Raw genomic sequence first — 15,541 nt, forward strand, 5'->3', positions numbered from 1 at the left:
CCTAACTTACATAAAGGGACACAGTACACTTTGCTTTCTCTTTCTTTCATGGGCTGCTCACTCCTTGAATTTTTAGTGATGCCTCATGTGTTGTGTTAGAGGGTTACATGTATGTCCCTATTATGAACCATTTTCCTGACTTTATGGAAATAGAAATCTTCACAGTCACAGACTTAATAAATTTCTTTTAGTACCGGATAGTTCTTTTAGTTACCGGATATTGGAAAAAATACACCCACTTGGCAATTCTGGAACTACCAGAACAGATGTGCAGCTTAGAGGGAAAATTGGGTCTTTTAATTTTAAAACAAAGCCATAGTTTTGATAACCACAGAGTAAATCCACAGAGTCTGAACTTACATTTTGCACTTTTCAACTTTCTGTTATTAGGCTTAGGGTAAATGGGGTTAAAGAAACTTTGCAGCATCTAAAAGAGTGATTAGACTGGCTGCAGGCAAAATCCATGTGTTGGCCATCATGGTAATGACATTTGAAGCTTTAGATGACCACAATAATGTAGTAGGAGACCTACCATCCTTCAGCATGCCCAGCATGGTCATTGCCACAGCCAGATGCAAAACAGCAGCCCTCAACAAATGGAGAGGGGAGATGGGACTGGATAAACAGAGCGCAATTAGGATTAAATGTTAAAGATGACAGATGTGCTTGGTTTAGCTGAGTGAATTAATTCTGCTTCATTATAATAGGCATGATTTTGCATCTGCCATTTTCAGAGGGAAAATGTTTTACGATGGATCCCACATAAAAGCCTTTTGCAAATTCACAGAATTGAAATAAAAAAATGACCTTGGTAAAGTAGAAAAGTAGTCCAGAAGATGAGTGTGGGCTGAGAAATGTGCAAAAGGCTGTTCAGTAAAGGCAAGGGGAAACCCAAAACCAAAGGGGGGGATTTTCAGATAAACAGCAATATCAAGAATTACACAGTAAAAAGGCAAATTTTGTTTTGAGATACACTACCAGGAGTGTTATATATAAGTCACTGGAAGCAATTTTTTTAACTGAACTTTTTTACTGAGTGGGCAAGTCCTGGTTAAAATACAGCATGCTACAAAGCAAGATACAGTTTAGATTTGCTCCACAAAAGGAAGTGTGAGAGTTATCACAGGTCTAAAACAATTGATGAAATGTGAAGTGCTGGAAAATCAGTTTGTTCAGACTAGATCAAATGTGTTGCATGCCTTCTTTGGCCTTTCATCTTTACAGATGTCCACAATTTCGAGAGGTATTCTCCCATTATTAAGACCAGTTGGGTTTTCACATAAACATGAACTAGAGAGGCAACCAGAACCACTGGATCTGGTGATCAGAAGATATATAAAACCTGCATCAAACAAGGCATTGATTAGAACAGTAAGATAACAAAAGAAAAGATATGAACTATAACTCCTTCCTAATTGTATTTTGCAGCCAAGCATCCAAGAATTGACCTTGCAACAAGAGCAAATGCTTACATGTTAGGATTATGAGAAACTGTTGGACACTAGATCCATTCACTAATCTGTTCCTTCATAGCACCACAGCATGGAGAAAAATAAAAGCAAGCTTTCTGGTGGCATGCTGTAAATCATGTCAACTCTGCTGGTCAGGTGAGACTGTACTGCTGTGGTTTGAAATTACAGAGCTCTCCTTATTACAGAGTCTAAGTAGAGAACCTAGCTGCTTGACTCTTGATAGTAAGTTAATGGGCAGTAACAGTCACATTCCCCTTCCTGAAGGGACTGGATCACAAGTGAAACTCTAAACACATGCACAGGAATGACGGGGCCGGAGTAAACAACTCCACAGTCCTACATCAAAGGTGAACAACACAACCCTCAGAGTGCCCTTTTTTGCTCATCCCACTGCCCATGCCCATCCCACCCACTTCTCTCCTCCTGAGTTTGGATCTGTGGAGAGCTCCCATGACAAGTAAACTGCAGCAATTCAGCAAAAGAAAAGAAATCCTAAGCAGTATTAAAAAAGCTGTCTCTTTTAATGCACATCTTTATGTGTCTTACTTTGTATTGAAAGTTCCTATTTTTTTATTTTTTAAATTAATACATCTATTTTTTTCCCTACTTCACCAAGCTGAAAACTCAAAAATGAGGAAAACTACCACTACTTCTGTTTTTCTAGGCATTTGAGAGCAGATTCTGAGAGAGGACTGTTTAACATTAAACTCTGTTAACAGACTTTACTTGAAGTCCTACTGACATCAGGTTAAGTATAGAACCAAGAGTCTGGCTGAAGTGATTTTTCATATTAAACACCTCCAAGTTTAAAAAAAGCCAACCTCACCCTTACCCTGCCACAAAATATTTAAAAGATATTATTAACCATCGTGTTTGTAAAAGGTCAGGTTTGTTCTCACATACTATGTGGGTTCAGTCGTCACTCCTTGAATTTTTAGTGATGCCTCATGTGTTGTGTTAGAGGGTTACATGTATGTCCCTATTATGAACCATTTTCCTGACTTTATGGAAATAGAAATCTTCACAGTCACAGACTTAATAATTTTTTTTTAGTACAAGTTACCGGATATTGGAAAAAATACACCCACTTGGCAATTCTGGAACTACCAGAACAGATGTGCAGCTTAGAGGGAAAATTGGGGCTTTTAATTTTAAAAATGCCATCTTCTTCTCTCTGTTGCCAATAATGCTAATTATTTGGAACATGAAAATCTCCATGTTGGAACAAAATTCACTAATTTCTTCAATCTTTTGTAACCATCTTGACTGGGAGGGATAGAGAAGAAAAAACCCTAATATAAGTGACAAAAAATCCTCCAATGCATTAGTGCTATTTGGACCAATTACTTAAACTGAGTTTTGTCACGTATGTTCCTTTAAATCAAAAACATTTTGAAAGGTTAATTTTTTTTTCCCTAAGAACTTTTCATTGAATCTCAAGTGGTTTTTATGTCAGCTGCTGGTGAGTTCTGCTGAGAGTGAGAGAGAGACATGCATAGAGATAATGGAAAACACAAAACCTGTGGTTTTACATTTTTGGTATGAAGGGTCTCCAATCCCATCTTTTTATTACAGTGTGAAGTGAGTATAAATCAAAAAATCCTCTGAAATGATGGTTTAATAGAAACACTGACTTCTGAACACTGGTCTGCATGCAAATGCCTGGGACAGTGTGGGAAAGTAAGTGGGGTTTATAGAAAAAAAGTATTATTGGATGTCTCTGTAAAAAAAAGCATGAATTTTGGAATGAACAATGGAACTGCCAACAATGAACAATGGCAGTGCTGGGAGACAATGAAGTGAATGCTCCATGGTCAATGAACTGGGACAATACAGACTCTCAGCACTAGACAGCAGACAACCCAATCAGTCAAGATAGCTGTTTGTGAATTTAGGGCTGTGTTACCAGCCCTTTAATTTCCTTCTGCAGGTGAGCTTTGCTGTCCATACTTTTAAGGAGGGGAGGAAATGGAGTTTTATCAATGGCTTACACCAAGAGAGTTGTACAATATTATTTCTTTTGGTCTTGAAAAGCAATCTTCCTAGCAAAGGGACAGAAAAGCTTGTGCCTTATTAGGAGACCCACCCTTGCATCTTAAACTCCCCTAGTCCGTCCTGGGTGAAATACAAGACAGGGAAAACATTCCTTCACTCTCTGTTGGGACGGGTTAGGTGATTCTCCCTTGCTTCCCCCTTTGTACAGTCATTTCACACTTTCTTTTGCACACAAGCACATAATTGTACAAAGTAGTGGTAAAGCAAGACACTTTATAATACTAATACCTGGCACTTGTATACTACAGAATTTTATTCTCTATTTTAAAGAATAGACATTTAGCATCACTTTTTGATTTTGTTTATCTGCAGTTGAACTTCAGCAAGTTGGATCTCAGAATCCGTGTTCTGAACATTTGCTCTGCCAGATTTCCAGTTGATTTGCAGCACATTAGAGCACCCTCATCCATGAAAGACCTAAACTCATCTATCTTTTAATTCCTCGTAGCAACATCTGTTTGACACTGAGTCTCACTATGACTCCAGACAAGAGTCATGCTGGCCTAAGCTACCACTTCCATGAAAATTTTATGAGCAGTGCTTACATTTCACCTGTTAAGGAAGATACACAAATACTTCCTTTTAGAATTAATGTAGAAGATGAAGCGCTTTGGTGCTCTCAAAGGAACAGTGGAGTTAAGTGCTGGTCAAAGCCTGGCTGTATATAGCTAATCTAGGATAATGGAGCCAGAAGGGAATACGTAAAAGAAACACCCCTCCTCCTCCCCCCCCCCCCCCCCAAAAAAAAGAAGAAAATCCACCCCAATGATCAAGAATAGCAAACAAGCCTATAAACTTTTGACAGCTACAAAAAGGAAAAAAAAAAAAAGGCTTGGATTGGGGATAAGACATGAGTCAGATTGGAGAGTTTAAACCTAAAAACCCTTTAATAGCTGTCATGACCTGACTTCAATCTAGAATTACCTCTTACACAGGAAATAAGTGTGATTGTGCCTGAGGAAATGAAAAAGAAAGCAGTCACACAAAGTGCTCAGGCATCTAAATGCTTCCTTCTCTACTCCATTTTCCCCATAATTTATGCCATCCCTATGTTCCTAGTTAAGATTAGTACTTGTGTAAAAAATACAGTCTTTGCAGAGGATGGAAAAGACTCTCTTTTTAGAATTAGCACCTTCTCTTGACATTAGGTAGCAGCATTAATATTCAAATCACTGCTTACGAAACAGCTACAATACTGGTCTGTCAACAAATGCCAGAAGAATTTATAAGCTTGGCAGTCTGCCAGCTGTCTGATGCACTAGACAGAGTGTCAGAAATTCCACACTGAAATTATATAGTCTTAAAGTTAAGAGAGAGCTATGCATAATTGTGTGAAGGAGCTACATGAGATTGAGGGAGGCATTTTTATTCCAAATCAATAGAGAGATTTGTAGTAATTCAAGCACCATAATTAAACCCTTTAAGGATGAAGCACTGATTGTGCCAAATTTCAGACAGATGCTCTTCCTAGTTAGCTGTTTGATGGGCAAGAGAAAAATAGAAACTGTTGCATCTAAATGTTTACCACTCACCCTCTTGCCTGAAAGAAATACTTGGTGCTTAGAAACCGAGCCATGAGTTTCTGCTAGACTTAATCCCTCCTGACAGACTGACAAAACATGCTACCTTCCTGTTTGAAACCAACTCAAGTCAAGGCCATGGACTTCTGAGACAATATTTATATTGGGAGCATGGGGGATGAATGCTGGTCACTCTCAACAGAGTAAACAATCACAGAAACGCATCAGACTCTGGCAGTGGAGGAACCTGTTGACCCACAGGGCAGGTTGCAAGTGCATCTTCAGTCTCTTGTATAAAGAGTATAAATATTAACCTAGCTTACTGGCAGACAAACAGCCTCCCAGTGTTTACATGCTATGTTAATTAAAAAAACCAAACCAACAACCTCGAGTAATCAGTAACCCTGAAGAGAGAATCTGGCATCATTCTCTGATTGCAGTAGAGGTTTGATATGCTTGAAAAAAATCTAGCAAATACCTTCATATCTATTTCTAATTTTGCTAACACTAGGATCAAATTTAGATGTGTAAGGCTGCATCATGAACAGAAGTGGTGCAGCTCCTCTGTGCCTCCTGCCTGGCCTTACATGCCCCTTGTAGGAAGCCTACGGAAACGACCCTGCTCCCCTGCCATCCCTTAAAAGAGAGAATGAGTGCTATGTCCTATGTCACCATCAACTTTAATGCTCCTGCTCTTGGATGAGCATCTTGCTCACTGATGTGTACAAGACTCTTTCAATGCCTGTGGCCAGGAGAGTGTTTGGTTCACGTGTTTCTGACTAAAGACCACTTTGTGGGCTGCATCGCCACCCATCACAAATAATGCCTTTGATTCTTCTTTCCCACTGTGTCATTTGTAAAAAGCCCTTGACAAGGGCAAAAGCTATTTCCTGTCTTCCTAGCCGTATCCATACCCGCACACATCTGTCCCAGCCTTCTCCTCAGGTGCTGCTGCTCTGCCCTCTGAGATGTGGTACCAGTGGTCAGGGGGTGAGACGTGACACAACTGACAGCATCTGAATGTGGAAGGTGACCTTCAGCACTGTCACCAGTAACATGAGTGACACCTTCTCTTGGTGCAGAAATTGACTGCTGCTCTCTTTCACTTGACGAAGAAATTAGCTGGCCAAATAGGTGAGCTTGGATGTATGGCCAGTGCTCAGTGCTGTTGTTCCCTTCTCTTGCCATCACTTGTTAAAGGAAGAGGGATGAATTCATAACAAAAAAAGAGAGAATCCTGCAAGCAGCTTTTTTAATCTTGATGACGGTGGTACATAATTTTGCCAGACATGCTCAACATAGGTTTCAAAGTAAGCTGTTGATTTGTGAAAGGCAAGACCTTTCAACTACTACAAAAAAATAGAGCATTTAGGGTTTAAACATACACAGTCAGAAAAAAGTCACACCACTCGGAAGAACATTGCAGATGTAGCACTTAATCCTTCTCCATTTAATTCGTGGTATGTTGAATAGGTTTAACTAAATCCCATGTTAAATACTCTAAATGCCATTCTGTTCATACTCAGAGTAAATGCATCCTGCAGCTATAGAGTGCCATGACAGCTTAGAGCTGCTAAAGCATAATTTGCCAACTATCGTGTGTACCTTGCTTTTCTGGGATCTCCTGCTTTTAGTCAATTCAAGATTGGGTAGTTTGGCAAGCTGGAGCACATTTTAGCTAAAAAAGAGAGATGTAATGGGTTTCTTTTATCCTTCGTTTATATAAATATGGAAAATTTAGAGGTGAAATTCCATTAGTAAACTGTAGAACCTTTATCTTAGGCAAAAGCACCCACAAACTGAACAATGTCACTACAGTAATATGCAACTTCTGATATTAACTACAAGGAATTTTAGGTGCAGAATTTTTTTACTACAAAAATAATCATGTCTGGGCTTTTGTTTGCTTTTCTACAATAAGCAAGGCATCAGTTATCAATGACATATATCTTAACTAATCTGAAGGGAGAGATATTAAAAACTCCTTGCGATTAGCTTTTTTTTACCTATGTGACAGTAATAGATATTAAAATGCACACCAATACAATTAAAGGCTATAGAAATTAAAACTTTTGTTTTGAATTGTATGCCAGATAAGTAATTCAATGGTTTGGGCAATATATAAAGGCAGAACACGTAATTTTTAAATACCATGTTCATTGATCGGGCTTTTTAGCCTCTTTTCTACACTCCTTTTGATGTAACCAAGGCAAACTGGATTGTCTGACATGAACTGAGATAATACTGATGGGAGGAAAACACAGGAAGTGAACTATATTGATGATCTGCCTAGATGTCATTATTGACCTTTTTCTTTTAAATCACCAGAAAGTCACGTTCCAGAAAAGAATGACTTGTTGAATTCCTGTGCTTCATCATCACCAAGAAAGGATCACCATAGCAACAGGAAAAGACTATGCATTGTGAGAATACTCACAAGCTGAACAAGATCATGGTTTAAGATAATGTCCCAGGAGCATGGCAAAATGCCAGTTGGGGTGGGGAGGAAGGGAAGTGGGACTTCTACAATAACAAAGGAATTTAAAAAGATCTAATATTGTTAATGTGAAATATATGTGTATTCAAGGCTAAAATAAAGTGCAAGACAGTGAATCGACAAGCTGTGGAGCTCATTTGTCTGGGGAGAAAATCGACAGGGCTTCTTATTGATAAATCCCTGAACTAGTTTTTAAAGGTCAACTGCCAAGTGACTGATGCGTATCATTATGATTTTCCCTTTAGCCGCTCTGTTAGGGCATCCAAAATGTTTTGCAGCTAGCAGGACATGTTCATGCAGTGGCTACACAGAAGAGTTTAAAGAAAACATTTAATGTAGGCCACCCATCAGGCAGAACCTGCTTAACTTCTAGTAATTATCGGCAAAGTCTAATCCAGCACTGCAGTTGAGAGGTGAAAGGACCATTACATTTGTTGTCTGGTGTATCTGTTCTACTTAGACACTTATCTTTGACCCCCTCCTACGACATTTTTCAATCCTCAAAATTCGATTCTGCAATATTTGAGAAACAAAGCTAAAAACCCACACTTGACTCAAAATATGAATCAGGATGAGTTCAGAGTATGACATTGAATGAGATTTGAACCACATGATACTTCCCACCATTTTTTTCCTGATTTTTTTATTTTCGCTATGAAACACTCATCCTTCGCTCTCATATTTTGTTAAGAACTATTTAAAATTAAATAGGTAACATAACACTAAAAATTACAGACAAAAACATGTTTGAAATGAGAAACGCTGCACATAGTAACTGCTGCTTTCAAAGCCATGTTATTTGCAACTATTTCTTTGTGGCAAAGTGTGAGTGGCTTTTGCTTTAACATCACTACAAGTGTTTCTGTGAATTTCAAAACCGCTTTTTGTCTTTGTCCCTTCAGCCTGCTTAGTGAAAGAGTACATTCACATTGAGAAAATGGAGACTATTCTAGTTCTGGAGCCAATTACTTATATTTCTGATTCCTATATTTTCTCTCTCAACATGATTTTTGTTAGAAACTCTTAAGCAGGGTTTGGGAAACATAAAAAAATCCTCAGTCAAAATTGCCAATTTACTAATGCAAGTGACACAAAACCCCAGCATTTTAATTTAGCAGTCATGAAGATCATTTTGATGACTGATAGGCTATGACTTTGATGACTCAAGGTTACACAGTCTACAGTATATATTTTTCGTGTGACTGAACTATCTGTGTCAGACCACCACTGATACTTTCACAAAGAGTGAGTTGTTTTTACTGACACTGATAATGAGTTGCTGAGATACCTCTTTGTACCATGGAAATGTCACCCACAGTAGAAGTCAGACATTGCTCACCAACACCTGAATATCCTTTTACTCCTGAACCAGTGAAACATCACTCCTTTGCTGTGAAATTTATTTCTACTGTAGCTCACCTGACATTGTTGCTTTCTTTGGTGTACAGCAGTCCCTCACTAGAAGGCTTTGAAGCAATATGATCTTTTCCCTCTACTGCTGCGGATCACTGGAGAGGACAAGAGGAGGGGTTCCTAGCTCCCAGTCTAACTAACATTAATCATTACCAAAAATGAAGGTGGGTCACTTGAGGTCTGTCTGCCCATGACTTGAAACAGTTAAGTCTGACAATGGCAATGAAATTTTTTCCTGGCAGAAGTTAATAGACAGCCTGAGCCAACCTACTGGCATGCTGCATGTTCCCTGACATCCTTCATGCTGTCTCTGTGACCAAGTACTACAATTAATCCAGGAGAAAAAGTGTAAATTGTTATCTGTCAGGTCAACAAAGTTTCCAAGATGAGATTGAGCCAACACAAGGTCAAGCATAATGTCATGTGGCAAGGACAAACAGAACCTTTTTCTCTGAACTGCAGGAGCTATTAAAACAGTGCAAATATCCTGAGTAAATCCCACCATAGTCTTTTACTAGCTTGCAGTGAAATGAAGTGGAAGGAAAAGTAACCAACAAAAATTAACAACCAAAGCCGATTAGATTCACATGATTCACAGCAGCCGTACATCCTCAAGAAGATAATGGCATGCTTTTTAAAGACATGGCCCAGTGAGCAATCCTTCAGAAAATGTGTTTGTATAGAAAGAGGAGCACAGACCATGGCCTTCAGGTACAAACAGGTCTACTAATTTCAGAGAAGAAAGGGACTACTAATTTATGATTAAGAAAATTCAGGTAGAAAATTGCATGTTTTAAGTGGGTAAGAGACAGACATACTGAAATCTTACAATGGCATGGCATGGCAGCAAGGAGGGAATGACAGGTTTTAAAAAATGATACTGCTTGTATTAATGTTTGGGAGCCTCAGCTCTACAAGGAGCTCTGTCTCTCCTTAGAAGCACCTGCCCTACTTTTCTGCTGAAGAAGAGATGAAAGGAAATGCTGCAAGGAGTTCCTTGACACTGCAAGGAAAAAACCCTAAACAACAACAACAAACCAAACCAACCAACCAACCACCCACAAAAAACCAGACCTCAAAGGTACGACCTTGACATGTACTTCTGAGAAAGACATATATACCTGCCTCCTCTCATATAAAAACTGGCATGTGGATGCATCCCCAAACACAAAGGCTAATCATTATCAAAATCATTATGGACCAGGATTTTCCTCTAGCATTTTAATTTTATGCCACTTCAAACACAACAAATTTGCCAGGACAGGTTCTAATTTACACTCTACAAGTGAAATCAGAGTGAGGACAAAATGCAAGGGAGGTGTCAATGTACACTTGACCCCATAAATCTAATTTAACCTGGTAGTTAAGAAGCAAAAGAGAAAAAAATCCTCTAAATTTAGCCACAATGTATATTTTCAGGGACTGTCAGTCACAAAGTAGGGTGAGATTTCCGGGATCTGCAAATTGTTTTGGCTTCCAGCATTTTCAGCATGAGTGCCACCATGACTAATGGGATTTTCCATTAAACACAGCCTACGGAAGGCAGACATTTTAGAAAACAAATCAGCACTTTACATAAATACATTTATGCCTAAAATTAGATTTACTTTTTTTTTGTATGAAGCTGACTGCAATATACTCACTACAGTATAAGAAACGCTACCGTACCTTTTCTATATATGTACTTGAAGCTTTTTGCTGACTACAGAGAAAATGATATCACAGCAGTTAGGTCAAAACTCAACATTTAAATAGCCTAAGACTTACAGAAAAGAAAAATAAGCAGAATACATTAAAAAAAAAAGGCAAAAAACGAAAAATGCCCTCCTGTAACTGCATTTAAAAGTGGTGGCAAATCTCTGTCATTCCAGTTTTGCATTTCCTACCATGATTATAGCCCTACAGTCACCTATCAATCACTTAACTCTCATTTTTGCTTTTCTTTACAGAGGAAGGCAGACTGGTTTCTTCTCCAAACTGCTTCACTGAGTTAATGTAACATGAACCCCACCTTACCTGAGTCTAGGTGCCAAGGGTCAGTGGCGGCCGACATTGGTGGGATGGTGAGTGGAGACGCTCCGCAGTTGGATTCCACCAGTTCTCCTTGGATGTGGACGTGAGAGGAGGCGTTGGTAGGTCTCAGAGCTGCTTTGAGTGGAGCAATCTGGTTGAACTGGACTCTCGATAGGCAGCCAGTGAATCCTGGGGTGTTGTATTTATATATATCTTGGTCAATCTTCCCAATTTCTACGGGAAATTGAAGAGGGGAAAAAAATTAATCAAAACAATTCATTGCTTTGGAAAGTACGGTTGGTATGAACACTTGATTCCCAGAGCTCAGTTCCCAAGTCCTGCTCTGAAAGAGACTGAGATTGTGTCAGACCCTGACAGGTTTCTTTACATTTCATTACAGATTAAAGCTGGAAACCTTCAGGCCTTAACATGACTCAGTTTCACTGCTATGCTATCATTAAAATGAAAGGCTGGCATGGAGGAGTCAGTGAAGGAGTCATCAAAGAACGAAAGGCAGGAAAATTATCTTTTCTGAGAAGAGTATTGGAAGAGAAGGCAGAAGGAAGAAGGATAGTCTTGGCCAGGGTCTCTCCTCCCAGCTGAAGCTGCTGCTGCGGGAGATGCCCCCTCCTTAGCCCTGGCCTGTTGCCCTGTTGGTCCTCCTGGGGGGCTGGGACCACTTGTGGTCACTCCTGTCCCTCTCCCATCTCCTCATCAGGAGACCAAGTATCCCTTCATCAGGAGACCAAGGGTGAAGGGACCTCCTGGGTCCCTTTTCCTGGGAGCCAAGCATCCCTTCGCCAGGGAACCAAGCTTCCCTTCACCAGCAGGCCACATGTCCCTGTGGCCTGAGGTGGAAAACCATCCATCTCCAGTCTCCTTCCTTTATTCCCCTGCAGTGGTGAGCAGTGGCAGGATCTCATCCAGCCCTGCTGCAGGCTGATGAAGCTGAGACCCTCCTGCCAGTCACTGTGCTACTGTGGGCTGACAGACAAGCTGGCAGCTGGCATCCATGAGCTGAGCACAGGGCTCTGCCACTGCTCTCTAAAACAGCTGCTGCCTCTCAAAGTTGCCCCCCAGGTAGCTGTCTCCTTTCTAAAACACTAGCTAACATGACCCCAAAATCATATAAAATGCCCTTACTACCCAGGAAACCAGCATCTGCTCCCAGCTGTTTTAATTCTGCCAGGACTTATTGGAACAGCCTGAGTCACAACCAAATCAAAACTATCCCTCTCTGTCAGCTGTCTGCATTAGAGGGGAATTAACACTTCAAAGCCTCACTGCAGTGTCTAATATAATATTTACACGACAGTGGGGAATTCAGCTTCCTTTCTTCTATGGTAGCACAGAGTGAATGAAAAGGACACATGGGAGCATCATGTTTGTGCTGTATCAGGGACTATTGCTCCAGAGGCACTGGGACACTTCCAACCACCTTTCCCTGGGTTGTTAGGTTAATGTCTGACCCCTGAAGTTGGTGGAAAAAGTCATACTGAGCTGAGCAAGGAATTATGGGGACAGACAGGACAGAAAAAAGGGAGCAGCACCATATTATTCAAAGCAACCTTTTCAAGATAGGAACAATGATAAACAAGTACGTTTTTCAAAGGCAACCTTTTCAGATAGGAACAATGATAAACATTTAAAAATCTGTTTTTTCTAGGAATAAAATGCCTGTAAATTACAAGATTATGTCATAAAAAAGAGAGGAAGGAAAACAGAAGTGGGAAAGAAAACTTCTGAGAGGTGTGAAGAGGAAGTGGAAGGAAGGTACTTAATTTTAAGAGTCTAGCGGTTAAACTGGGAACCAAAGCACATCTGGGTTTGACTTTTGCTACCAAAAAAAAAAAAAAAAAAATCAAACTCAAATTATCAGAAAATGCATTACTAATCTTTTGGGAATGTCTGTGTTCCGTTCTAACCAAATCAGGAACAATTATATGAGGTCTGAGCTGTTTAGTGTCCCTAAAAACTAGCATGATATATATGTCAGTGCTACATTCCTAAGAGTACTGAGGGCTTTGCATCAGGGATACACACAATGAGTTTCAAGGCTACAAACCAGACAAACCATTTTATTTTCGGGGTTTACACTTTAAACACACAGTGTGAGAAAACTGGTCAAATCTTGAGCATGACTAAAACAATTTCTTGGTTTTCACACAGAACTAAGCCATACATTTTCTGCCTTTGCAATCATGTTAGAATGATAAATACACAACATCTAAGTCCACCACATACCACATTATGTGTCACATAAGGACACACAACAAAGATGGATGATCTGAAAATTACTTGCATTAGATCCTTACACGATCCACTATACAAGAACGGATTTTTTAGTCCCTGCATTTTCCCATTTCTTTCTTACTTGATAATGTCCTTTCTTTGCTAGTGCTTATACAGCCACATTTCACAAGCTGGCAGTGAGCAGTGACTGTCATCTCTGACAAAGTGGACATATCCTCAGGACTCAGCTAAGGACTAGCTCAAATGCTTAAAGTAATTGTATTGGTCACATAGGTCTTTCATCCAGCTCTCCTTCAAAAAAAGTAGCTTGACCAAGCCACGAGCAACATCTCCATCAAAAATTTAATAGTAAGTAAAAAACCTCACACATGCACATACATTTTCCACAGCTAGTAGAAAAGCTGTACAAAAGCCAGTTCATGCACTTGAATGCTACCTGTAGACCACGTCGCTCAGACAAGGTTCCTTTCTGACCTCAATATTGACTCTCTCTTCCTTCAATAAAATATTCCTGTTATATTCAGTGAAGAGCTGCATTTTTGAATAATCCTTATAATCTAAGAAACAATTGCAAGGCTCTTCAAACACCATAACCACTGCTGCTAACAGTTTAGTTACTTCAGTCTCAGTTTGTCAATTCTGTGGAACTTCATGCAGAAGCTAATAGCCTCCCACTCACAGTCCTGACTGACAAGAACAAAGATCCATGAATATGACTGTGCTAATTTAGCAACTTCAGTGCCATGCTTCTCTAACTCCATAAATAAGTGATGGATACTAGATACTGAAAGAATAATAAAAAACCCAAACAACAAAACCCCCCAATCTAACAAGGCACCTTGCTAACGACCCACATTTTTTGTTTAAAACAGTCCACAAGTGATGCACATTTACTGCCAGCTCTCATCTCATCAGTGCTAAAACAATATAGATCAGCTTCCATGACTGTGAACATGTTCCTGCCTCTGCAGGTCCCTTGGGGCTCAGCACACCGATACCCTCTGATGTTAGGCCATTACACTTTGCTTCCCTATGCATTTGAGCCTAATAAACCAATTCCTGGGGAGTGCAATGATTGCAAAATGAAATATGTCTTTGTTCTCATAACTAAAATTCAATATTCTCCCTGTAACAAAGAGGGTAGAAAACCAGAAGATAATTACAATCACAGTATTTAAAAAAAGGAAATGTACACTACAACCACTTTGCATTGTTCCAAATTTCAGTGCATAAGCTAGCACAAAGTCATATAAATATTACAGCATATAGTATTATCATTACCTAATAGCAACATTTATATTATTGCTTTCAGATCTGATGCAGCAACCTTCTGCTGCCAACTTACCCTCAGGTATTTCTGTAATGAAAGACTGCAAAAAAGTCACTTATAGGTCCTTTTTTTACTTCAACTGGTTTTAACCATTTTCTGCCTTGACCACTGAACCTGCTGACTTAAGATGAAGACCACAATTACATAAGCCCGTTCAGGTGAACCCATTCTAGCACAGATGCATTGCATTGTACAAATCCTTAACACTAAGCATTCACACAGCAACAATGCAGCTGCTCACCCACATTACTTAAGCATTTTCAAAATCTATATAACTAGCACACAGTATGCCAAGAATCTCACAGATGTTGCCCATATCTTGTGTGTTATCATTTACTGAAGATATATTTACCATCAATGACTTGTAGTTTGCGTTTTGCTGTTTCTTTAACAGTAAAAAGATACGGGAATTTAATCCTTAGTTACTCGCTTTCATTTCAGGACTTAATTCTCATGGTTGTGGCAGAAGCATGCCACATAGTAATGAAAATAATACTATTTCTCTCTTGGAAATTATGTGCCACTTCTAAAGAAGCGCTTTTTCCACTAGGTGAAACGATGTAAAGAATGTCTACTTTCAAGCATATTTCACAGAATCACAGAATATTCTGAGTTGGAAGAGACCCACAAAGATCACTGGGTCCCACTCTTATGTGAAAAGCCCATATGGGGATCAACCCACAACCTTGGCCTTATTAACGCTCGTCTCTAACCAACTAAAATAATCTCATCTGTGACACAAGGCACCATTAATGAGTACCCAACAAGCTGAAATTGATTATTCTATGAATCTAGAAGAAAATAAGCAAAAATAAATAACATTGAGGTAAAAACTGTGGCCAGACCAGTCCACAAGTAACAAATGTGTAAGTAGCACGCAGCAATTCTAATCAGTGTAATTAGGTTGTCTGTTTTTTAAGCCTTTTTGTCCTTACTACACTACCTGCAAGCGCAGAGTTGTGGCTCCTGCCTCAGCACTATTACAAGA

The 15,541-nt window shown here is 39.5% G+C and overlaps 1 protein-coding gene across 1 annotated transcript in view; it reads right to left on the minus strand.

Moving 5' to 3' along the window:
• CNTNAP2 (contactin associated protein 2) overlaps window positions 1–15,541 on the minus strand; it is a 1,047,354-nt gene that overhangs the window by 15,259 nt on the left and 1,016,554 nt on the right. The window contains exon 22 of the mRNA XM_069007741.1: window positions 10,974–11,204. Within this exon, the coding sequence (XP_068863842.1) occupies window positions 10,974–11,204 (231 nt within the window). The remainder of the gene's footprint in view (window positions 1–10,973; window positions 11,205–15,541) is intronic.

This window comes from Aphelocoma coerulescens, chromosome 2 (genome assembly GCF_041296385.1).
Source record: "Aphelocoma coerulescens isolate FSJ_1873_10779 chromosome 2, UR_Acoe_1.0, whole genome shotgun sequence".
Classification (NCBI taxonomy): domain Eukaryota; kingdom Metazoa; phylum Chordata; class Aves; order Passeriformes; family Corvidae; genus Aphelocoma; species Aphelocoma coerulescens.